We start from the raw sequence: 23071 nt of genomic DNA, 5'->3' as shown, positions 1-23071 counted from the left end.
GTCCTTCGCGGAGCCAGCAGCAGCCAGGTGAGAGCAGGCATATCTATAATTCAGACCGGGAATATTTCTCTCAATAATTAATGGGGCGCCACAAAAGGAGGCGAGCGGAGCTGCCAGCTGGGCCCAGCGCCCCCCGCCCGTGGGGCCCGCGGAGGGAGCGGGGCACCCCGGCCTCGCGCTGGGCATGCGCGTGTGCAAGAGCTCGCAGCTTCCTCGGGGGGCACGTGGGGCCTGCGGGGGTGCGGCCCGCTCCGCCGCACCTGCCCCCTGCCCCGCACCTGCCCCGCTCGTCCCCGCGAGCCCGCCGCACCTGCCCTGCACCGGCCCCACGAGCCCGCCGCACCTGCCCCGCTGGGCCCCGTGAACCCGCCGCACCTGCCCCGCACCTGAACCGCACCTGCCCCACGAGCCCGCCGCACTTGCCCCGCACCTGCCCCGCACGGCCTCGTGAACCTGCTGCACCTGCGCCCGCTCGGCCCGCCAGCGGGCCTGCCCCGCACCTGCCCCGCACCTGCGCCGCTTGGCCCCGTGAACCCGCTGCACCTGCCCCGCACCTGCCCCGCTCGTCCCCGCGAGCCCGCCGCACCTGCTCCGCACCTGCCCCACGAGCCCGCTGCACCTGCCCCGCTCGGCCCCGTGAACCCGCCCCACCTGCCCCGCACCTGCTCTGCACCTGCCCCACGAGCCCGCTGCACCTGCCCCGCACCTGCCGCGCTTGGCCCCGTGAACCCGCCACACCTGCCCCGCACCTGCCCCGCACCTGCCCCGCTTGGCCCCGTGAACCCGCTGCACCTGCCCCACACCTGCCCCGCTCGTCCCCGCGAGCCCGCCGCACCTGCTCCGCACCTGCCCCACGAGCCCGCTGCACCTGCCCCGCTCGGCCCCGTGAACCCGCCCCACCTGCCCCGCACCTGCTCTGCACCTGCCCCACGAGCCCGCTGCACCTGCCCCGCACCTGCCGCGCTTGGCCCCGTGAACCTGCCGCAGCTGCCCCGCACCTGCCCTGCTTGTCCCCGCAAGCCCGCTGCACCTGCCCCGCACCTTTCCCGCTTGGCCCCGTGAACCCGCCGCACCTGCCCCGGCCTGCCACGCTGGTCCCCGCAAGCCCTCCGCACCTGCCCCGCACCTGCCCCGCACCTGCCACGCACCTGCCCCGCTCCGCCTCCAACTCTCCCGCTTGCGCATGTGCCCCCCACCCCGCCGTCCCGACCCGGGCCCGACCCCACTCCTGCCGCCACCCCCCCGCCGTGGAGCCGCCCCCTGCGCCCCGAAGCCCGACCTCGACGGAGGCTGCGGAGTCCTGCAGAGGCGGAGCAGAGGCCGAGGGGCTCGGGGCGCTCGCAGGTGCCGGGGACCCCGAGGTGGCGCCTCCCCGGAGCGGCCCCGTCCCGCCCGCACCAACCCGGAGTGCGGGGCTGCGCGCGCGTGTCAGGGCGTGTGCGCGTGTGAGCGCAGGTGGCGCCGTGTGCCCGTGTGCGCGTGTGCCCATGTGCCCGTGTGCGCGTGTGCCCGTGTGCGCGTGTGCTCCCTGTGCCCGTGTACCCGTGTGCGCGTGTGCCCATGTGCGCGTGTGCCCGTGTGCGCGTGTGCCCGTGTGCTCCGTGTGCTCCCGGTGCCCGTGTGCCCGTGTGCGCGTGTGCCCCTGTGCGCGTGAGCGCGTGTGCGCGTGTGCCCGTGTACTCCCTGTGCCCGTGTGCCCGTGTCCGCGTGTGCCCGTGTGCGCGTGAGCGCGTGTGCCCGGGTGCCCGTGTGCTCCCTGTGCCCGTGTGCCCGTGTGCTCCCTGTGCCCGTGTGCGCGTGTGCCCGTGTGCGCGTGTGCCCGTGTGTTCCCTGTGCCCGTGTGCCCGTGTTCGCGTGTGCCCGTGTGCCCCTGTGCGCGTGTGCGCGTGTGCCCGTGTGCTCCCTGTGCCCGTGTGCCCGTGTGCCCGTGTGCTCCCTGTGCCCGTGTGCCCGTGTGCTCCCTGTGCCCGTGTGCGCGTGTGCCCGTGTGCCCTGTGCCCGTGTGCCCGTGTGCCCGTGTGCCCCTGTGCCCGTGTGCCCGTGTGCTCCGTATGACCGTGTGCCCGTGTGCCCGTGTGCCCGTGTGCTCCCTGTGCCCGTGTGCCCGTGTGCTCCCTGTGCCCCTGTGCCCGTGTGCCCGTGTGCCCCTGTGCCCGTGTGCCCGTGTGCCCCTGTGCCCGTGTGCCCGTGTGCTCCGTGTGCCCATGTGCTCCGTGTGCTCCGTGTGCTCCCTGTGCCCGTGTGCCCGTGTGCTCCCTGTGCCCGTGTGCTCCGTGTGCCCGTGTGCTCCCTGGACCCGTGTGCCCGTGTGCCCGGGTGCCCGTGTGCTCCCTGTGCCCGTGTGCCCGTGTGCTCCCTGTGCCCGTGTGCGCGTGTGCCCGTGTGCCCTGTGCCCGTGTGCCCGTGTGCCCCTGTGCCCGTGTGCCCGTGTGCTCCGTATGCCCGTGTGCCCGTGTGCCCGTGTGCTCCCTGTGCCCGTGTGCCCGTGTGCTCCCTGTGCCCCTGTGCCCGTGTGCCCGTGTGCCCCTGTGCCCGTGTGCGGGTGTGCTCCGTGTGCCCGTGTGCTCCGTGTGCTCCCTGTGCCCGTGTGCCCGTGTGCCCCTGTGCCTGTGTGCCCGTGTGCCCCTGTGCGCGTGTGCGCGTGTACCCGTGTGCGCGTGTGCCCGTGTGCTCCGTGTGCCCGTGTGCGCGTGTGCCCGTGTGCTCCGTGTGCCCGTGTGCCCGTGTGCTCCCTGTGCCCGTGTGCTCCGTGTGCCCGTGTGCCCGTGTGCTCCCTGTGCCCGTGTGCCCATGTGCCCGTGTGCCCGTGTGCCCCTGTGCGCGTGTGACCGTGTGCCCGTGTGCTCCGTGTGCCCGTGTGCACGTGTGCGCGTGTGCCCGTGTGCCCGTGTGCTCCGTGTGCCCGTGTGCCCGTGTGCTCCCTGTGCCCGTGTGCGCGTGTGACCGTGTGCCCGTGTGCCCCTGTGCCCGTGTGCCCGTGTGCTCCGTGTGCCCGTGTGCCCGTGTGCCCGTGTGCTCCCTGTGCCCGTGTGCCCGTGTGCCTGTGTGCCCCTGTGCCCGTGTGCTCCGTGTGCCCGTGTGCCCGTGTGCTCCCTGTGCCCGTGTGCCCGTGTGCCCGTGTGCTCCCTGTGCCCGTGTGCCCGTGTGCCCGTGTGCTCCGTGTGCCCGTGTGCTCCGTGTGCCCGTGTGCCCCTGTGCCCGTGTGCCCGTGTGCTCCGTGTGCTCCCTGTGCCCGTGTGCCCGTGTGCCCCTGTGCGCGTGTGCGCGTGTGCCCGTGTGCGCGTGTGCCCGTGTGCTCCGTGTGTCCATGTGCCCGTGTGCCCGTGTGCTCCCTGTGCCCGTGTGCTCCGTGTGCCCGTGTGCTCCCTGTGCCCGTGTGCCCATGTGCCCGTGTGCCCCTGTGCGCGTGTGCGCGTGTGCCCGTGTGCGCGTGTGCCCGTGTGCTCCGTGTGCCCGTGTGCGCGTGTGCCCGTGTGCTCCCTGTGCCCGTGTGCCCGTGTGCCCCTGTGCCCGTGTGCCCGTGTGCTCCGTGTGCCCGTGTGCCCGTGTGCTCCCTGTGCCCGTGTGCCCGTGTGTTCCCTGTGCCCCTGTGCCCGTGTGCCCGTGTGCCCCTGTGCCCGTGTGCCCGTGTGCTCCGTGTGCCCGTGTGCTCCGTGTGCTCCCTGTGCCCGTGTGCCCGTGTGCCCCTGTGCGCGTGTGCCCGTGTGCGCGTGTGCCCGTGTGCGCGTGTGACCGTGTGCTCCGTGTGCCCGTGTGCTCCGTGTGCTCCCTGTGCCCGTGTGCCCGTGTGCCCCTGTGCGCGTGTGCCCGTGTGCGCGTGTGACCGTGTGCTCCGTGTGCCCCTGTGCGCGTGTGCCCGTGTGCGCGTGTGACCGTGTGCTCCGTGTGCCCGTGTGCGCGTGTGCCCGTGTGCCCGTGTGCTCCGTGTGCCCGTGTGCCCGTGTGCCCGTGTGCCCGTGTGCTCCCTGTGCCCGTGTGCGCGTGTGCCCGTGTGCCCGTGTGCTCCGTGTGCGCATGTGCCCGTGTGCCCGTGTGCTCCGTGTGCCCGTGTGCCCGTGTGCTCCCTGTGCCCGTGTGCCCCTGTGCCCGTGTGCCCGTGTGCCCGTGTGCTCCCTGTGCCCGTGTGCTCCGTGTGCCCGTGTGCTCCCTGTGCCCGTGTGCCCCTGTGCCCGTGTGCCCGTGTGCCCGTGTGCTCCCTGTGCCCGTGTGCCCGTGTGCGCGTGTGCCCGTGTGCTCCCTGTGCCCGTGTGCGCGTGTGCCCGTGTGCCCGTGTGCTCCGTGTGCGCGTGTGCCCGTGTGCCCGTGTGCTCCGTGTGCCCGTGTGCCCGTGTGCTCCCTGTGCCCGTGTGCCCCTGTGCCCGTGTGCCCGTGTGCCCGTGTGCCCGTGTGCTCCCTGTGCCCGTGTGCCCGTGTGCTCCGTGTGCCCGTGTGCCCCTGTGCCCGTGTGCCCGTGTGCGCGTGTGCTCCGTGTGCCCGTGTGCCCCTGTGCCCGTGTGCGCGTGTGCCCGTGTGCTCCCTGTGCCCGTGTGCTCCCTGTGCCCGTGTGCGCGTGTGCCCGTGTGCCCGTGTGCTCCGTGTGCGCGTGTGCCCGTGTGCCCGTGTGCTCCGTGTGCCCGTGTGCCCGTGTGCTCCCTGTGCCCATGTGCCCGTGTGCGCGTGTGCTCCGTGTGCCCGTGTGCCCCTGTGCCCGTGTGCGCGTGTGCCCGTGTGCTCCCTGTGCCCGTGTGCTCCCTGTGCCCGTGTGCCCGTGTGCCCGTGTGCTCCGTGTGCGCGTGTGCCCGTGTGCCCGTGTGCTCCGTGTGCCCGTGTGCCCGTGTGCTCCCTGTGCCCGTGTGCCCGTGTGCGCGTGTGCTCCGTGTGCCCGTGTGCTCCCTGTGCCCGTGTGCGCGTGTGCCCGTGTGCCCGTGTGCTCCGTGTGCGCGTGTGCCCGTGCGCCCGTGTGCTCCGTGTGCCCGTGTGCCCGTGTGCTCCCTGTGCCCGTGTGCCCCTGTGCCCGTGTGCCCGTGTGCCCGTGTGCTCCCTGTGCCCGTGTGCTCCGTGTGCCCGTGTGCTCCGTGTGCCCGTGTGCCCCTGTGACCGTGTGCGTGTGTGCCCGTGTGCTCCCTGTGCCTGTGTGCGCGTGTGCCCGTGTGCCCGTGTGCTCCGTGTGCGCGTGTGCCCGTGTGCCCGTGTGCTCCGTGTGCCCGTGTGCCCGTGTGCTCCCTGTGCCCGTGTGCCCCTGTGCCCGTGTGCCCGTGTGCCCGTGTGCCCGTGTGCTCCCTGTGCCCGTGTGCCCGTGTGCGCGTGTGCTCCGTGTGCCCGTGTGCCCCTGTGCCCGTGTGCCCGTGTGCGCGTGTGCTCCGTGTGCCCGTGTGCCCCTGTGCCCGTGTGCGCGTGTGCCCGTGTGCTCCCTGTGCCCGTGTGCTCCCTGTGCCCGTGTGCGCGTGTGCCCGTGTGCCCGTGTGCTCCGTGTGCGCGTGTGCCCGTGTGCCCGTGTGCTCCGTGTGCCCGTGTGCCCGTGTGCTCCCTGTGCCCGTGTGCCCGTGTGCGCGTGTGCTCCGTGTGCCCGTGTGCCCCTGTGTCCGTGTGCGCGTGTGTCCGTGTGCTCCCTGTGCCCGTGTGCTCCCTGTGCCCGTGTGCGCGTGTGCCCGTGTGCCCGTGTGCTCCGTGTGCGCGTGTGCCCGTGTGCCCGTGTGCTCCGTGTGCCCGTGTGCCCATGTGCTCCCTGTGCCCGTGTTCCCGTGTGCTCCGTGTGCCCGTGTGCCCGTGTGCTCCGTGTGCCCGTGTGCCCCTGTGCCCGTGTGCTCCCTGTGCCCGTGTGCCCGTGTGCCCGTGTGCTCCGTGTGCCCGTGTGCCCGTGTGCGCGTGTGCTCCGTGTGCCCGTGTGCCCCTGTGCCCGTGTGCGCGTGTGCCCGTGTGCCCGTGTGCTCCGTGTGCTCCGTGTGCCCGTGTGCTCCGTGTGCTCCCTGTGCCCGTGTGCCCGTGTGCGCGTGTGCTCCGTGTGCCCGTGTGCCCCTGTGCCCGTGTGCGCGTGTGCCCGTGTGCCCCTGTGCCCGTGTGCTCCCTGTGCCCCTGTGCCCGTGTGCCCGTGTGCCCGTGTGCTCCCTGTGCTCCATATGCCCGTGTGCCCGTGTGCCCGTGTGCCCGTGTGCTCCCTGTGCCCGTGTGCCCGTGTGCTCCCTGTGCCCCTGTGCCCGTGTGCCCGTGTGCCCCTGTGCCCGTGTGCCCGTGTGCTCCGTGTGCCCGTGTGCTCCGTGTGCTCCGTGTGCTCCCTGTGCCCGTGTGCTCCCTGTGCCCGTGTGCTCCGTGTGCCCGTGTGCTCCCTGGACCCGTGTGCCCGTGTGCCCGGGTGCCCGTGTGCTCCCTGTGCCCGTGTGCCCGTGTGCTCCCTGTGCCCGTGTGCGCGTGTGCCCGTGTGCCCTGTGCCCGTGTGCCCGTGTGCCCCTGTGCCCGTGTGCCCATGTGCTCCGTATGCCCGTGTGCCCGTGTGCCCGTGTGCTCCCTGTGCCCGTGTGCCCGTGTGCTCCCTGTGCCCCTGTGCCCGTGTGCCCGTGTGCCCCTGTGCCCGTGTGCCCGTGTGCCCCTGTGCCTGTGTGCCCGTGTGCCCCTGTGCGCGTGTGCGCGTGTACCCGTGTGCGCGTGTGCCCGTGTGCTCCGTGTGCCCGTGTGCGCGTGTGCCCGTGTGCTCCGTGTGCCCGTGTGCCCGTGTGCCCGTGTGCTCCCTGTGCCCGTGTGCTCCGTGTGCCCGTGTGCCCGTGTGCTCCCTGTGCCCGTGTGCTCCGTGTGCCCGTGTGCCCGTGTGCTCCGTGTGCCCGTGTGCCCGTGTGCCCGTGTGCTCCCTGTGCCCGTGTGCTCCGTGTGCCCGTGTGCCCGTGTGCCCCTGTGCCCGTGTGCCCGTGTGCCCCTGTGCCTGTGTGCCCGTGTGCCCCTGTGCGCGTGTGCGCGTGTGCCCGTGTGCGCGTGTGCCCGTGTGCCCGTGTGCCCGTGTGCTCCCTGTGCCCGTGTGCCCGTGTGCCCGTGTGCCCCTGTGCCCGTGTGCCCGTGTGCCCCTGTGCCCGTGTGCCCGTGTGCTCCGTGTGCCCGTGTGCTCCCTGTGCCCGTGTTCGTGTGCCCCTGTGCGCGTGTGCGCGTGTGCCCGTGTGCTCCGTGTGCCCGTGTGCCCGTGTGCGCGTGTGCCCGTGTGCCCGTGTGCTCCGTGTGCCCGTGTGCGCGTGTGACCGTGTGCCCGTGTGCCCCTGTGCCCGTGTGCCCGTGTGCTCCGTGTGCCCGTGTGCCCGTGTGCCCGTGTGCTCCCTGTGCCCGTGTGCCCGTGTGCCCGTGTGCCCGTGTGCTCCGTGTGCCCGTGTGCCCGTGTGCCCGTGTGCTCCGTGTGCCCGTGTGCCCGTGTGCTCCCTGTGCCCGTGTGCGCGTGTGACCGTGTGCCCGTGTGCCCCTGTGCCCGTGTGCCCGTGTGCTCCGTGTGCCCGTGTGCCCGTGTGCCCGTGTGCTCCCTGTGCCCGTGTGCCCGTGTGCCCGTGTGCCCGTGTGCTCCGTGTGCCCGTGTGCCCGTGTGCTCCCTGTGCCCGTGTGCCCGTGTGCCCGTGTGCTCCCTGTGCCCGTGTGCCCGTGTGCCCGTGTGCTCCGTGTGCCCGTGTGCTCCGTGTGCCCGTGTGCCCCTGTGCCCGTGTGCCCGTGTGCTCCGTGTGCTCCCTGTGCCCGTGTGGCCGTGTGCCCCTGTGCGCGTGTGCGCGTGTGCCCGTGTGCGCGTGTGCCCGTGTGCTCCGTGTGTCCATGTGCCCGTGTGCCCGTGTGCTCCCTGTGCCCGTGTGCTCCGTGTGCCCGTGTGCTCCCTGTGCCCGTGTGCCCATGTGCCCGTGTGCCCGTGTGCCCCTGTGCGCGTGTGCCCGTGTGCTCCGTGTGCCCGTGTGCCCGTGTGCTCCCTGTGCCCGTGTGCCCGTGTGCCCCTGTGCCCGTGTGCCCGTGTGCTCCGTGTGCCCGTGTGCCCGTGTGCTCCCTGTGCCCGTGTGCCCGTGTGCCCCTGTGCCCGTGTGCCCGTGTGCTCCGTGTGCCCGTGTGCCCGTGTGCTCCCTGTGCCCGTGTGCCCGTGTGCCCGTGTGTTCCCTGTGCCCCTGTGCCCCTGTGCCCGTGTGCCCGTGTGCCCGTGTGCTCCGTGTGCCCGTGTGCTCCGTGTGCTCCCTGTGCCCGTGTGCCCGTGTGCCCCTTTGCGCGTGTGCGCGTGTGCCCGTGTGCGCGTGTGCCCGTGTGCTCCGTGTGCCCGTGTGCGCGTGTGCCCGTGTGCCCGTGTGCTCCGTGTGCCCGTGTGCCCGTGTGCCCGTGTGCCCGTGTGCGCGTGTGCTCCCTGTGCCCGTGTGCCCCTGTGCCCGTGTGCCCGTGTGCCCGTGTGCTCCCTGTGCCCGTGTGCTCCGTGTGCCCGTGTGCTCCCTGTGCCCGTGTGCCCCTGTGCCCGTGTGCCCGTGTGCCCGTGTGCTCCCTGTGCCCGTGTGCCCGTGTGCGCGTGTGCTCCGTGTGCCCGTGTGCCCCTGTGCCCGTGTGCGCGTGTGCCCGTGTGCTCCCTGTGCCCGTGTGCGCGTGTGCCCGTGTGCCCGTGTGCTCCGTGTGCGCGTGTGCCCGTGTGCCCGTGTGCTCCGTGTGCCCGTGTGCCCGTGTGCTCCCTGTGCCCGTGTGCCCCTGTGCCCGTGTGCCCGTGTGCCCGTGTGCCCGTGTGCCCCTGTGCCCGTGTGCGCGTGTGCCCGTGTGCTCCCTGTGCCCGTGTGCTCCCTGTGCCCGTGTGCGCGTGTGCCCGTGTGCCCGTGTGCTCCGTGTGCGCGTGTGCCCGTGTGCCCGTGTGCTCCGTGTGCCCGTGTGCCCGTGTGCTCCCTGTGCCCGTGTGCCCGTGTGCGCGTGTGCTCCGTGTGCCCGTGTGCCCCTGTGCCCGTGTGCGCGTGTGCCCGTGTGCTCCCTGTGCCCGTGTGCTCCCTGTGCCCGTGTGCGCGTGTGCCCGTGTGCCCGTGTGCTCCGTGTGCGCGTGTGCCCGTGTGCCCGTGTGCTCCGTGTGCCCGTGTGCCCGTGTGCTCCCTGTGCCCGTGTGCCCCTGTGCCCGTGTGCCCGTGTGCCCGTGTGCGCGTGTGCCCGTGTGCCCGTGTGCCTGTGTGCTCCCTGTGCCCGTGTGCCCGTGTGCTCCCTGTGCCCGTGTGCCCCTGTGCCCGTGTGCTCCCTGTGCCCGTGTGCCCGTGTGCCCGTGTGCTCCCTGTGCCCGTGTGCCCGTGTGCGCGTGTGCTCCGTGTGCCCGTGTGCCCCTCTGCCCGTGTGCCCCTGTGCCCGTGTGCCTGTGTGCTCCGTGTGCTCCGTGTGCCCGTGTGCTCCGTGTGCTCCCTGTGCCCGTGTGCCCGTGTGCGCGTGTGCTCCGTGTGCCCGTGTGCCCCTGTGCCCGTGTGCGCGTGTGCCCGTGTGCCCCTGTGCCCGTGTGCTCCCTGTGCCCGTGTGCTCCCTGTGCCCGTGTGCGCGTGTGCCCGTGTGCCCGTGTGCTCCGTGTGCGCGTGTGCCCGTGTGCCCGTGTGCTCCGTGTGCCCGTGTGCCCGTGTGCTCCCTGTGCCCGTGTGCCCGTGTGCCCGTGTGCGCGTGTGCCCGTGTGCCCCTGTGCCCGTGTGCTCCCTGTGCCCGTGTGCTCCCTGTGCCCGTGTGCGCGTGTGCCCGTGTGCTCCCTGTGCCCGTGTGCTCCCTGTGCCTGTGTGCGCGTGTGCCCGTGTGCTCCGTGTGCGCGTGTGCCCGTGTGCTCCGTGTGCCCGTGTGCGCGTGTGCTCTGTGTGCCCGTGTGCCCCTGTGCCCGTGTGCCCCTGTGCCCGTGTGCCTGTGTGCTCCGTGTGCTCCGTGTGCCCGTGTGCTCCGTGTGCTCCCTGTGCGCGTGTGCCCGTGTGCCCCTGTGCCCGTGTGCTCCCTGTGCCCGTGTGCTCCCTGTGCCCGTGTGCCCGTGTGCCCCTGTGCCCGTGTGCCCGTGTGCCCCTGTGCCCGTGTGCCCGTGTGCGCGTGTGCTCCGTGTGCCCGTGTGCTCCCTGTGCCCGTGTGCCCGTGTGCCCGTGTGCCCGTGTGCTCCCTGTGCCCGTGTGCCCGTGTGCGCGTGTGCTCCGTGTGCCCCTGTGCCCGTGTGCGCGTGTGCCCGTGTGCCCGTGTGCTCCGTGTGCTCCCTGGACCCGTGTGCTCCCTGTGCCCGTGTGCTCCGTGTGCCCGTGTGCTCCCTGGACCCGTGTGCCCGGGTGCCCGTGTGCTCCCTGTGCCCGTGTGCCCGTGTGCTCCCTGTGCCCGTGTGCGCGTGTGCCCGTGTGCCCTGTGCCCGTGTGCCCGTGTGCCCCTGTGCCCGTGTGCCCGTGTGCTCCGTATGCCCGTGTGCCCGTGTGCCCGTGTGCTCCCTGTGCCCGTGTGCCCGTGTGCTCCCTGTGCCCCTGTGCCCGTGTGCCCGTGTGCCCCTGTGCCCGTGTGCCCGTGTGCCCCTGTGCCTGTGTGCCCGTGTGCCCCTGTGTGCGTGTGCGCGTGTACCCGTGTGCGCGTGTGCCCGTGTGCTCCGTGTGCCCGTGTGCGCGTGTGCCCGTGTGCTCCGTGTGCCCGTGTGCCCGTGTGCCCGTGTGCTCCCTGTGCCCGTGTGCTCCGTGTGCCCGTGTGCCCGTGTGCTCCCTGTGCCCGTGTGCTCCGTGTGCCCGTGTGCCCGTGTGCTCCGTGTGCCCGTGTGCCCGTGTGCCCGTGTGCTCCCTGTGCCCGTGTGCTCCGTGTGCCCGTGTGCCCGTGTGCCCCTGTGCCCGTGTGCCCGTGTGCCCCTGTGCCTGTGTGCCCGTGTGCCCCTGTGCGCGTGTGCGCGTGTGCCCGTGTGCGCGTGTGCCCGTGTGCCCGTGTGCCCGTGTGCTCCCTGTGCCCGTGTGCCCGTGTGCCCGGGTGCCCCTGTGCCCGTGTGCCCGTGTGCCCCTGTGCCCGTGTGCTCCGTGTGCCCGTGTGCCCGTGTGCTCCCTGTGCCCCTGTGCCCGTGTGCCCGTGTGCCCCTGTGCCCGTGTGCCCGTGTGCTCCGTGTGCCCGTGTGCTCCCTGTGCCCGTGTTCGTGTGCCCCTGTGCGCGTGTGCGCGTGTGCCCGTGTGCTCCGTGTGCCCGTGTGCCCGTGTGCGCGTGTGCCCGTGTGCCCGTGTGCTCCGTGTGCCCGTGTGCGCGTGTGACCGTGTGCCCGTGTGCCCCTGTGCCCGTGTGCCCGTGTGCTCCGTGTGCCCGTGTGCCCGTGTGCCCGTGTGCTCCCTGTGCCCGTGTGCCCGTGTGCCCGTGTGCCCGTGTGCTCCGTGTGCCCGTGTGCCCGTGTGCCCGTGTGCTCCGTGTGCCCGTGTGCCCGTGTGCTCCCTGTGCCCGTGTGCGCGTGTGACCGTGTGCCCGTGTGCCCCTGTGCCCGTGTGCCCGTGTGCTCCGTGTGCCCGTGTGCCCGTGTGCCCGTGTGCTCCCTGTGCCCGTGTGCCCGTGTGCCCGTGTGCTCCGTGTGCCCGTGTGCCCGTTTGCTCCCTGTGCCCGTGTGCCCGTGTGCCCGTGTGCTCCCTGTGCCCGTGTGCCCGTGTGCCCGTGTGCTCCGTGTGCCCGTGTGCTCCGTGTGCCCGTGTGCCCCTGTGCCCGTGTGCCCGTGTGCTCCGTGTGCTCCCTGTGCCCGTGTGCCCCTGTGCGCGTGTGCGCGTGTGCCCGTGTGCGCGTGTGCCCGTGTGCTCCGTGTGTCCATGTGCCCGTGTGCCCGTGTGCTCCCTGTGCCCGTGTGCTCCGTGTGCCCGTGTGCTCCCTGTGCCCGTGTGCCCATGTGCCCGTGTGCCCGTGTGCCCCTGTGCGCGTGTGCCCGTGTGCTCCGTGTGCCCGTGTGCCCGTGTGCTCCCTGTGCCCGTGTGCCCGTGTGCCCCTGTGCCCGTGTGCCCGTGTGCTCCGTGTGCCCGTGTGCCCGTGTGCTCCCTGTGCCCGTGTGCCCGTGTGCCCGTGTGCCCGTGTGCTCCGTGTGCCCGTGTGCCCGTGTGCTCCCTGTGCCCGTGTGCCCGTGTGCCCGTGTGTTCCCTGTGCCCCTGTGCCCCTGTGCCCGTGTGCCCGTGTGCCCGTGTGCTCCGTGTGCCCGTGTGCTCCGTGTGCTCCCTGTGCCCGTGTGCCCGTGTGCCCCTTTGCGTGTGTGCGCGTGTGCCCGTGTGCGCGTGTGCCCGTGTGCTCCGTGTGCCCGTGTGCGCGTGTGCCCGTGTGCCCGTGTGCTCCGTGTGCCCGTGTGCCCGTGTGCCCGTGTGCCCGTGTGCGCGTGTGCTCCCTGTGCCCGTGTGCCCCTGTGCCCGTGTGCCCGTGTGCCCGTGTGCTCCCTGTGCCCGTGTGCTCCGTGTGCCCGTGTGCTCCCTGTGCCCGTGTGCCCCTGTGCCCGTGTGCCCGTGTGCCCGTGTGCTCCCTGTGCCCGTGTGCCCGTGTGCGCGTGTGCTCCGTGTGCCCGTGTGCCCCTGTGCCCGTGTGCGCGTGTGCCCGTGTGCTCCCTGTGCCCGTGTGCGCGTGTGCCCGTGTGCCCGTGTGCTCCGTGTGCGCGTGTGCCCGTGTGCCCGTGTGCTCCGTGTGCCCGTGTGCCCGTGTGCTCCCTGTGCCCGTGTGCCCCTGTGCCCGTGTGCCCCTGTGCCCGTGTGCTCCCTGTGCCCGTGTGCCCGTGTGCCCGTGTGCTCCCTGTGCCCGTGTGCCCGTGTGCGCGTGTGCTCCGTGTGCCCGTGTGCCCCTGTGCCCGTGTGCCCCTGTGCCCGTGTGCCTGTGTGCTCCGTGTGCTCCGTGTGCCCGTGTGCTCCGTGTGCTCCCTGTGCCCGTGTGCCCGTGTGCGCGTGTGCTCCGTGTGCCCGTGTGCCCCTGTGCCCGTGTGCGCGTGTGCCCGTGTGCCCCTGTGCCCGTGTGCTCCCTGTGCCCGTGTGCTCCCTGTGCCCGTGTGCGCGTGTGCCCGTGTGCCCGTGTGCTCCGTGTGCGCGTGTGCCCGTGTGCCCGTGTGCTCCGTGTGCCCGTGTGCCCGTGTGCTCCCTGTGCCCGTGTGCCCGTGTGCGCGTGTGCTCCGTGTGCCCCTGTGCCCGTGTGCGCGTGTGCCCGTGTGCCCCTGTGCCCGTGTGCTCCCTGTGCCCGTGTGCGCGTGTGCCCGTGTGCTCCCTGTGCCCGTGTGCTCCCTGTGCCCGTGTGCGCGTGTGCCCGTGTGCTCCGTGTGCGCGTGTGCCCGTGTGCCCGTGTGCTCCGTGTGCCCGTGTGCTCCGTGTGCTCCCTGTGCCCGTGTGCCCGTGTGCGCGTGTGCTCCGTGTGCCCGTGTGCCCCTGTGCCCGTGTGCGCGTGTGCCCGTGTGCCCCTGTGCCCGTGTGCTCCCTGTGCCCGTGTGCTCCCTGTGCCCGTGTGCGCGTGTGCCCGTGTGCTCCGTGTGCGCGTGTGCCCGTGTGCCCGTGTGCTCCGTGTGCCCGTGTGCCCGTGTGCTCCCTGTGCCCGTGTGCCCGTGTGCGCGTGTGCTCCGTGTGCCCCTGTGCCCGTGTGCGCGTGTGCCCGTGTGCCCCTGTGCCCGTGTGCTCCCTGTGCCCGTGTGCGCGTGTGCCCGTGTGCTCCCTGTGCCCGTGTGCTCCCTGTGCCCGTGTGCGCGTGTGCCCGTGTGCTCCGTGTGCGCGTGTGCCCGTGTGCCCGTGTGCTCCGTGTGCCCGTGTGCCCGTGTGCTCCCTGTGCCCGTGCGCCCCTGTGCCCGTGTGCCCGTGTGCCCGTGTGCGCGTGTGCCCGTGTGCCCGTGTGCTCCCTGTGCCCGTGTGCCCGTGTGCTCCCTGTGCCCGTGTGCCCCTGTGCCCGTGTGCTCCCTGTGCCCGTGTGCGCGTGTGCCCGTGTGCTCCGTGTGCGCGTGTGCCCGTGTGCCCGTGTGCTCCGTGTGCCCGTGTGCCCGTGTGCTCCCTGTGCCCGTGTGCCCCTGTGCCCGTGTGCTCCCTGTGCCCGTGTGCCCGTGTGCCCGTGTGCTCCCTGTGCCCGTGTGCCCGTGTGCCCGTGTGCTCCGTGTGCCCGTGTGCCCCTGTGCCCGTGTGCCCCTGTGCCCGTGTGCCTGTGTGCTCCGTGTGCTCCGTGTGCCCGTGTGCTCCGTGTGCTCCCTGTGCCCGTGTGCCCGTGTGCGCGTGTGCTCCGTGTGCCCGTGTGCCCCTGTGCCCGTGTGCGCGTGTGCCCGTGTGCCCCTGTGCCCGTGTGCTCCCTGTGCCCGTGTGCTCCCTGTGCCCGTGTGCCCGTGTGCCCCTGTGCCCGTGTGCCCGTGTGCCCCTGTGCCCGTGTGCCCGTGTGCGCGTGTGCTCCGTGTGCCCGTGTGCTCCCTGTGCCCGTGTGCCCGTGTGCCCGTGTGCCCGTGTGCTCCCTGTGCCCGTGTGCCCGTGTGCGCGTGTGCTCCGTGTGCCCCTGTGCCTGTGTGCGCGTGTGCCCGTGTGCCCGTGTGCTCCGTGTGCTCCCTGGACCCGTGTGCGCGCGGAGCCGTGGAGCGGGCGGGTCCGGGGAGGAGGAGTCGCGCGGAAGCGCCCAGTGGGCGACACCGGCCCGCCGAGGCCCCTCCCAAGCGCTCTCTGGGGCCCCCGCGCGGCCGGGCGGCCTCAGCTGCAAGCGGGACGCCGGTGTCCCGGGACTAGCGGGTCGGCCCTGGGGGTGAGGGCCCGGGACTCCCGGCGGCTCTGCGGCTGGGGCGGGGGGCGGGGGCGGGGCGCGGGGGGCGGCATCGGGCCCGAGCCCGAGCCTGAGCCCAGCCCGGGCCGCCGCGGGGAGGGGCCGCCGCCGCAGGCTCCGCCCTCCGCCCCGCCCACCGCCGCCGCAGGTCCCGCCTTCCGCCGCCGCAGGCCCCGCCCACCGCCGCTGCCGGCCCCGCCCCCGCCCCGCCCTCCGCCCCCGCCAGGCCCCGGCCCCCGCCCAGCACAGTCTGCAGGCCGCGCCCTCCGCCGGGCCCCGCCCCCGCCTCCAGGCCCCGCCCCCGCCTCCAGGCCCCGCCCCCGCCTCCAGGCCCCGCCCCCGCCCGGCCCCGCCCCACCTGCGGGCCCCGCCCCCGCCCCGCGCGCTCCCGGCCCGGGGAGGCGTGTGCTGCTCCCGCCGGCGCTCCCGGGAGCGGGCGGCTGCCGAGGAGGACGCGGGCTTCGCGGGCGGCCGCTGCTCTCTAGGATCCTGCCTCTGCTCGGGGAGCGCCGGCTCCGTGCTGGGCGGGCCGCGGCGCCGAGGTGCAGAGCCGCAGAGCCGCCGCCCCCTCCAGCCGCCGGGACCCGTCCGCGGGCTCGCCCCGCCGCCCCCCGCCGCCCCCCGCCGCCCCCCGCCTGCAGCTGCTCCGCCCGGGGCCGGGGCCGGGGCCGGGCCGGGTCCCCGCGGACGCCGGGCTCGGTAAGCGCCCCCGCCCCCAGGCCGGCTCGCGGGGTCCGGGCGGCAGGTGGCACCGCGACCGGGGCGGGGGGTGCAGCCGGGGGCGGCGGGGGAGCGCGGAGGCTGCGCGGCGCGGGGCGGGGGGTGCGGCCGCGGCAGGTGCGGGTCGGGGCCGCGTGGCCGCCCCAGGTGAGGCCCACCTGCCCCCCCTCCCCCCCCGGGTGGCCGGCAGCGCCCGCAGGCACCGGGCACGGGGCGCGCGGCCAAGTGAGCGGCTCACCTGCCGGCCTGGCCTCCCGCCCGCTCCTCCCCCCTCCCCCCTCCCTCCTCCCCCCTCCCCCCTCCCCCCTCCCCCGGGCTTGGGACCACCCTAGGCCGGGCAGGGCGAGCGCTCGGCAGGCAAACAGCCTCGCGCTGGGGGCCGCTGCCTGGGGGTCGGGGCCCGCGCACGGGGAGTCTCGTGCTGCCCCGAGGAGGGGGATGTGCCAAGGGCGCCCCCATCACGGCTCGGGAGGCTGCTTCGCGCCGATGCCCCCGAACACGGATACCTCGGGAAGGAGGGAGGTTTTCCAGACCAGTTTTGCCATGAGGAAGGTTTTTCTTCCTTTTTTCTTTCCCCTTTTCTCCCCACCCTTGTTTTCCTTATTCTGTTCCTTCTCCTCCCTCCTGCTCCCTCCACCACCGCCTTCCTCCTCCTCTTCTACTTCATCATCATCATCATCATCATCATCTTCTTCTTCTTCTAGGTTAGGGAGAGTGAGGTAACTGGCAGCCAATTAAAAGGAAGGTAATTTGCTTTTCGATAAGGCGGGAGGCAGGGATATAAACATCCACAACCAAACCCAAATAAATAAATAATTAGGTGGTGTAGAGCAAAATGGGGGCAGGCAGGTCTACATCTCCTGCAGAGTCGGTGGGGAACTAGAGGACCTGCTGGCGCGTGACCTTCTGGGAGTCAGTCAGTCGGCAGAGGGGCGCATGGTGTGCGGGTACACAGGCCCGTGGGCTCCACGGGGGCTGGGGGTGTAGGGGGGTGCACAGGGTATTATGGCTGCGGGGAGGGAGTTGGGGGAGAAACTGAGCCAACTCTCAGGCTCTGTGGCCTGTGAAAGTCTCAAAAGACAGGGAGGGCCCCGACGTTCCAGGACGAATGTGACCCCAGGGTGATTCTGTAAATAGAGAGATCTGGAGACCTTCCCCCGGGGAGTAAACACTTCAGAGAACGTGCTGCTGTTAGGAGTCGGCAACGGAAGGGGCTTGTCCTCGGAGACAGCTCCCGAGGTGCACTTTCTGGATCCTGTGTCCGAGCAGCTCGCCTCTTGCCCTAGGAGACTGTGACTGGGGAGCCCTGTGCTCACCGCTCCCCTGCTCTGTCACTTTGTAAAACTCGGGTGGGTTTAGGCTCCGAGGCCGACAGGATTCAGCCTGGAGCAGCAGGTGGTCAAGCGCTGAAGCCTGCTAATGGCTCCAGAAAGCCATTTCTCCTGTGCTCCCCAAGTGCTTCCAGTAATAGAAACTGGTGGATGCCCTCAATTCTGACTGTCGTGATCCTCCCCAGCTCTCGGGGCCACCCTGCGTTCTTGGGAGTCCTGTCGGACCCACTGAACGCAAAAGCATAGGAGACGGAAGACGAGGGCAGTTTTTCCAGGTCCTGCTGAGGACGTGAATTAGCTGGACCTGGAGGGAGCCGACCTAGAAGAGAGGCCAGGAATTCCAGGTGACAGAGGAGCCAGATCGGGGCTGCGAGGAAGATGCGATCAGCAAGTGGCAGATCGGAAATAGAAGTGGGCAGAGAGAGGCAAGGGAGCCGGCGGGGTGGGGGGGGGGGTCCGGGAGATGGGAGATGATGGATGAAATGATGAGGGGAATGTCTGATGGGTGGAGGATAAAATCCACACAAACTGGGATTTTAAACATAAGGAGATAGTCCCCTGAGAAGATGTAGGAGGAAGCATTGAGGTGAACATGGAGGAACCGCGAGGAGGAAAAAAAAAAAAAAGATGATTATCAGAGAAGTGGAAACTGGGATTAGCTCCTAGGCTGTGGGTGGTAGGGAGTGTTCTGGAGTCTGGGGAACAGAAAAACAACAACAGGGACATGCTTCAGGGCGGCAGGAAGTGCCAACCTAAGACAGGCCGCTGGGGAGTCTCCCAGGGCCCCCGTGTCCTCACTTCTGTCCTCCCCCTAACTGAGACTGTGCCGCGTGGACATAGGGGTTCGGGGTGAGTACCAGACAGCAGAGGCCGAGGTCACTGTCGCCCTGTTCAGAGCCTGCAGCCTTGCTGGACGTGCATGATGTCTGTGCTCTCCTGGCAGTGTTCACCGTCTCCTTCGGTCCTCACCAAGAGACGGGGGAGGTTCCATGTGCCCTGCACTTCGTAGGTGAGGAGACTGAGGCTTGTGGAAGCCGTGGAGCCTGGGTAAAAGCAGACCGGTTCCTCCAGCGGCCCTGATCCTGAATCAAGACAGAGAGGGGTGGAGAGGCACTAAATTCAGAAGTATTTGATGTGTGGAAATTCAAAAGAAAAAAAAAAAAAAAGAAAAAAATTATGCCTTGAGATCAATGAATGATGGAAGCAGTTGTAAGGTGACTGCATCGTTGTTGTGGAAGGAAGAGAGTGACCGCGAGAGTTAAGACCTGGCGTGAGCGAAAGGGACAGCCACGTGGGTCGAGAGTGGAGAGAGGAGACGTAATTGAGTTGCCATGAAAATAGACCGAGCGGGAATCAGGCCCAAAGAAGAGGGACAGGAGGGTGGTTGGGTGAGGAGGAGTCGTAACCGGCTGCGGTGGTCCCTCGGGGCTTCGGGTGTCTCGCTTGCTTGAGGCCCAGGAGAGCGGGGTCTGGGAAGGAGGCGCCGTCGGCTCTTTATGAGTCGATGCGTTTTACTTTGCTCCCATGCTTGTTCCTTCCTTTTCCAGGTGCGGTGCTGCTGCTGCGCCGCCTGAGCTGAAGGATGCTCTGCGCTCCCTGGCGTTCCATGGAGACCTCCGAGCCGGGTTGGCCCCCGCTGACACCTCGCCTCCTACCTTCTCTACCTCCCAAGGTGTTTGCCTGTGTCGCGAGCTCGGCCCGGGCCCCGCGCCCCGGAGGCCTGTGCTGAACCCAGGGCGGCGCCCGGAGGAGCGGCCGCGGGCTCTGGGCGGCGATGGCCCGACGCGCTTCCAGCCGCTCGCCCGCTCGGGTCAAGCCGTCACGAGAAGGCAAGTGCTAAGACTAAAGGCTTATTTGCATTTTATTTAAATCTGATGGACCGAGCTTTGGACGATTTCCATGGCAGAAAAATCCATTCCATTTTCCAGGCACAAGTGCTGGCCGTCAGATAGCCGCGGCCTTTGAATCCCAGGGCGGCGGCGGCGGCGGCCAGTTCGGGCCGCGCTTCCAGACTGCGCCCGGGGCCCCGGGCGCTGGGGGCCCCGGCGGGGACTTGGGCCCGGCGCGGCGCTACCCGGACGGGCCAGGCCCGGAGAGCAGCGCTCGTCCCTGGGAACCGAGAGCATGGGGCGTGCTGGTTTAAAAACGGAAAATGCAAAGTTGGACTGAAAATATCCTCAGTCTTCCGAGCAATCTGCTGAACGGTTCCAAACTTACCTTAGTCTGGTGAGGCGGGGAGCTGCCCCACTTTCCGTCGCCCGCCTCCCGCGGCCATGGAGGTCGCGATGGTGAGCGCCGAGAGCTCGGGCTGCAACAGCCACATGCCCTACGGCTACGCGGCGCAGGCCCGGGCCCGGGAGCGGGAGCGGCTGGCCCAGTCGAGGGCCGCGGCGGCCGCGGCGGTGGCGGCGGCCACGGCCGCGGCCGCGGAGGGCGTTGGGGGCCCTGGGGGCGGCGCGCACCAGCAGCACCAGCAGCACCAGCAGCAGCAGCTGCAGCAGCAGCAGCCCCGTGGCTCCTGCCCCGCGCTTGAGCCCCAGGGCGGCCGTGTGGCCCGGAGGCGCCGGCGCTCGCGGCCCAACCGAAGGAGGCCGCAGCCGCGGCCCGGCGGCTTCCCGCACGGCTCGGACCTGCTGCCCAGCGGCTCGGAGGAGAGGATCCTGAGGGAGCTGAGCGACGAGGACGAGGACGACGAGGACGACGAGGACGCCGAGGAGGAGGCCCGGCTGGGCCGCGGCCAGGACGACCGCACGGCCCACGGCTCCTGCAGCGACCTGCTGCCCCGGGACGACGGCGCCTACGGCCCGGGCCGGCCCAGCGGCTGCTGCGAGCGGGTGGTCATCAACGTGTCGGGCCTGCGCTTCGAGACCCAGATGAAGACCCTGGCCCAGTTTCCCGACACCTTGCTGGGCGACCCCGAGAAGAGGACGCAGTACTTCGACCCGCTGCGAAACGAGTATTTCTTCGACAGGAACCGGCCGAGCTTCGACGCCATCCTGTACTACTACCAGTCGGGCGGCCGCCTCAAGAGGCCGGTCAACGTGCCCTTCGACATCTTCACGGAGGAGGTGAAGTTCTACCAGCTGGGAGAGGAGGCCCTGCTCAAGTTCCGGGAGGACGAGGGCTTTGTGCGGGAGGAGGAGGACCGGGCCCTGCCGGAGAACGAGTTTAAAAAGCAGATCTGGCTCCTCTTTGAGTACCCGGAGAGCTCCAGCCCAGCCAGGGGCATCGCCATCGTGTCCGTCCTGGTCATCTTGATCTCCATCGTCATCTTCTGCCTGGAAACCCTGCCCGAGTTCCGGGACGACAGGGACCTCATCATGGCACTGGGCGCGGGCGGACACGGCGGGTCGTTGAACGACTCCTCGGCGCCCCACCTAGAGAACTCAGGGCACACCATCTTCAACGACCCCTTCTTCATCGTGGAGACCGTCTGTATTGTCTGGTTCTCCTTCGAGTTTGTGGTTCGCTGCTTCGCTTGTCCCAGCCAAGCACTCTTCTTCAAGAACATCATGAACATCATTGACATTGTCTCCATTTTGCCTTACTTCATCACGCTGGGCACCGATCTGGCCCAGCACCAGGGGGGCGGCAACGGGCAGCAGCAGCAGGCCATGTCCTTTGCCATCCTCAGGATCATCCGTCTGGTCCGCGTGTTCCGAATCTTCAAGCTGTCCAGGCACTCCAAGGGCCTGCAGATCCTGGGCCACACGCTCCGAGCCAGCATGCGGGAGCTGGGCCTTCTGATCTTCTTCCTCTTCATCGGGGTCATCCTGTTCTCCAGCGCCGTGTACTTCGCGGAGGCCGATGAGCCCACCACCCATTTCCAGAGCATCCCGGATGCGTTTTGGTGGGCCGTGGTGACCATGACGACTGTGGGCTACGGGGACATGAAGCCCATCACCGTGGGGGGCAAGATCGTGGGGTCCCTGTGTGCCATCGCAGGTGTCTTAACCATCGCTTTGCCAGTGCCAGTGATTGTGTCTAACTTTAACTATTTCTACCACAGAGAGACTGAGAATGAGGAGCAGACGCAGCTGACGCAGAATGCGGTCAGTTGCCCGTACCTGCCCTCTAATTTGCTGAAGAAATTCCGGAGCTCCACGTCTTCCTCCCTGGGGGACAAGTCAGAGTATCTGGAGATGGAGGAAGGCGTTAAGGAATCCCTCTGCGCGAAGGAGGAGAAGTGTCAGGGAAAGGGGGACGACAGCGAGACGGAGAAAAACAACTGTTCTAACGCCAAGGCTGTGGAGACCGATGTGTGAGCCCTGCGCTCCGCCCGCCGCCGGCCCCCTCCCCTCCCCGACCCCGGTATCTCCAACCACGGCGCTCGCGTAGAGAGCGCGGTTACGACGACGAGATATGCAGACGGACCTGATGCACAGAGCAGCACACCCTTTGCTTAATGGTTATCGTGGCATAATTGTTACTAGACTTGTATGGCATATCGAATAAATGATACATCCCGGAGAAGAGGGAGGCTAAAATTAGGAGCAGATCTATCTTTATATTTTTTATCAGAATGCAAGAATTTTGCACATTAACTGGAAAAGACGTCCAGAGTAGAGGTGGTTCCACGGAGAGAATGTGTCACGCGTGTGTTTGCGTGTGCGCGCTGCGTGCGTGTGTAAGTAAATTGTCAACGTTGTCAGTCGTTGTGCGGTGATGGGAGAAGTTGGCATTTTGAAGTATTTACTATGTAAGAAATAATGAATCCGAGCAGTCGTTTATTAGTGCTTTGACAGCATCTCATGTCTTTGGATTCCATGATTGTTTTTAAAGAACTGTAAGAATTACTGTGTAGAAAAAAAAAAAAAAAAAAGAAAAGAAAAAGAAAAAAAAGAAAAGAAAGTGGATTATTTAATAGAATATAGGTCACGATTTTATCTTGGATTTAATTAAAGTTTATTTTTAACTGGAGATTCACTTTTAAAAAGGCTGCAGGGGCCTTTGGAAATTGATTATATTTTATTATTAATTTTGGGGGAAGATGGGACAGCCAATGCCTAACAATATGGAAGAAGTGAAACCAGAGAAAATGTAACAAGTTTTGCTCACAGTTAACGGGACTGGAATTTTTTTTTCTTTTTTTTCCTTTGCACTATTTTATATGCTGGAGATGGAGAGACACTTCCTACTGTGAATGTTTACTGATGTAACGGCTCCATGACAATCACTGGGAGAATGATTTCTTGGTCTTATGTGATAGTCCTTCTCTTTGTGCGAGACTAATGGCCGCGCAGATAACAGCACATGATTCCCTTTTTAAAATTCCAGATAACTGATCTGCAAAGGGAGTATGAAGTAACACTTAGCGACTGAGTCTTTTGAAATTGGACTGTTACAGTGATGCTTCCGAAACCATACGACTTAATTATTCTTCTGCCTTTTAAATCCAGAATAATTTAACCAAAGTTAATGCATGCACTGAAAGAGTTCTTGAAGAAATAAGATGCCCAGCAGCTACAGTGATTATGGCTTAAGAGCTTTCTATTAAACGTGCAACATAAATGCTAGATTTATTAAGTTTATTTCTTTGTGCAGCTCCATAAAGGCACAGTGTGGGGATTCAGCTCAGAATTGAGCGTCTTTGTCTGCTAAAACTGACCCAAGGGAGAGTTGTGTCAAAACATTGAGTTTTGGTAACACTGTCATTATCGTTTTTGTTAAAAAAAAAAAAAAATCTTATGGCACGTGTGTTTAATCCATGACAGGGCGTTCTAGAAGGTGCAGCCACAGCTCGTGGTCAGACTTGCGCTACTCCGTCGTGATGAGATGTAGGCTGGCAAATTCAGAGTCCACGAGGGGCCTTATTCTCCAGTGTTTCCTCAACATCTATTCTTTATAAGATGGTTGTCCTGAGATTTGGGAAAAATACCCTATGTAGCACATAATGAACTCTGACAACCGTGAATTAAAAAAAAAAAAGATCTAGAATAGCTTTTCTCAAGCTTTTAAATCGCAGGCCATCATTTATAATGACGTAAATCTTTAATAATATTCGAAATTCCACGTAAATCTAAGGTCAGGTTTGAAAGCAAAGTTGCACCCCTCCCCTCACCCCTTCCTCACCACTTACAGGAAATCACCCCTCAAGAATACCTTGGGGACAATGGAAAGCAGCGAGCAGCATGGGGGTTGGTCGAATGCTGTGACCAACGATGTCTAGTGGGCAAAAGAGCGGCAAAACGGGGAAATTGAACTTGTAGCAGGACTTCAGGGATGGCATATAATAGGCTTGGGATCTGGAGCACCAACGTAGCGAGCCTTAGCCTCGGAGTCGGGCTGTCTGGGTTGGTCCCTGGGCCCTTGACAAGTCACCCTGCATCTCTGCGCCCCGTTTCCGCAGGAGGAGGGCGCGTAAGGCTCTCGTCCAGCACAGAGTCGCAGGGACAGCAGATGAG

General features: G+C 67.9%; 2 protein-coding genes across 2 annotated transcripts; both read left to right on the top strand.

Annotated features, from left to right (window-relative positions):
- Positions 1-1183: 1183 nt before the first annotated feature.
- LOC140597438 (uncharacterized) lies at positions 1184-18536 on the top strand. The gene is made up of 3 exons (XM_072745741.1): positions 1184-1455; positions 14947-15315; positions 18215-18536. Exons 1-3 carry the CDS (start codon positions 1184-1186, stop codon positions 18534-18536), a joined length of 963 nt encoding a protein of 320 aa, XP_072601842.1.
- A 404-nt stretch (positions 18537-18940) lies between these two features.
- On the top strand, positions 18941-22183 carry KCNA4 (potassium voltage-gated channel subfamily A member 4). The gene has a single exon (XM_072745742.1). It carries the CDS (start codon positions 18941-18943, stop codon positions 20930-20932), a length of 1992 nt encoding a protein of 663 aa, XP_072601843.1. The 3' UTR covers positions 20933-22183.
- Positions 22184-23071: the final 888 nt, after the last annotated feature.

The sequence above is a fragment of the Vulpes vulpes genome, unplaced genomic scaffold, assembly GCF_048418805.1.
Source record: "Vulpes vulpes isolate BD-2025 unplaced genomic scaffold, VulVul3 u000000701, whole genome shotgun sequence".
Classification (NCBI taxonomy): domain Eukaryota; kingdom Metazoa; phylum Chordata; class Mammalia; order Carnivora; family Canidae; genus Vulpes; species Vulpes vulpes.
This window is presented reverse-complemented; position numbering and strand designations above follow the sequence as displayed.

What these genes read in the sequence shown, in the direction of transcription:
- LOC140597438 (XM_072745741.1), top strand. Translation starts at nt 1,184, where the DNA reads ATGTGCCCCCCACCCCGCCGTCCCGACCCGGGCCCGACCCCACTCCTG. An exon ending in GTGTGCGCGTGTGAGCGCAG is followed by an intron (nt 1,456 to 14,946) that starts GTGGCGCCGTGT and finishes CCCCGCCTCCAG; the next exon opens with GCCCCGCCCCCGCCCGGCCC. An exon ending in CCCCGCGGACGCCGGGCTCG is followed by an intron (nt 15,316 to 18,214) that starts GTAAGCGCCCCC and finishes TTCCTTTTCCAG; the next exon opens with GTGCGGTGCTGCTGCTGCGC.
- KCNA4 (XM_072745742.1), top strand. Translation starts at nt 18,941, where the DNA reads ATGGAGGTCGCGATGGTGAGCGCCGAGAGCTCGGGCTGCAACAGCCAC.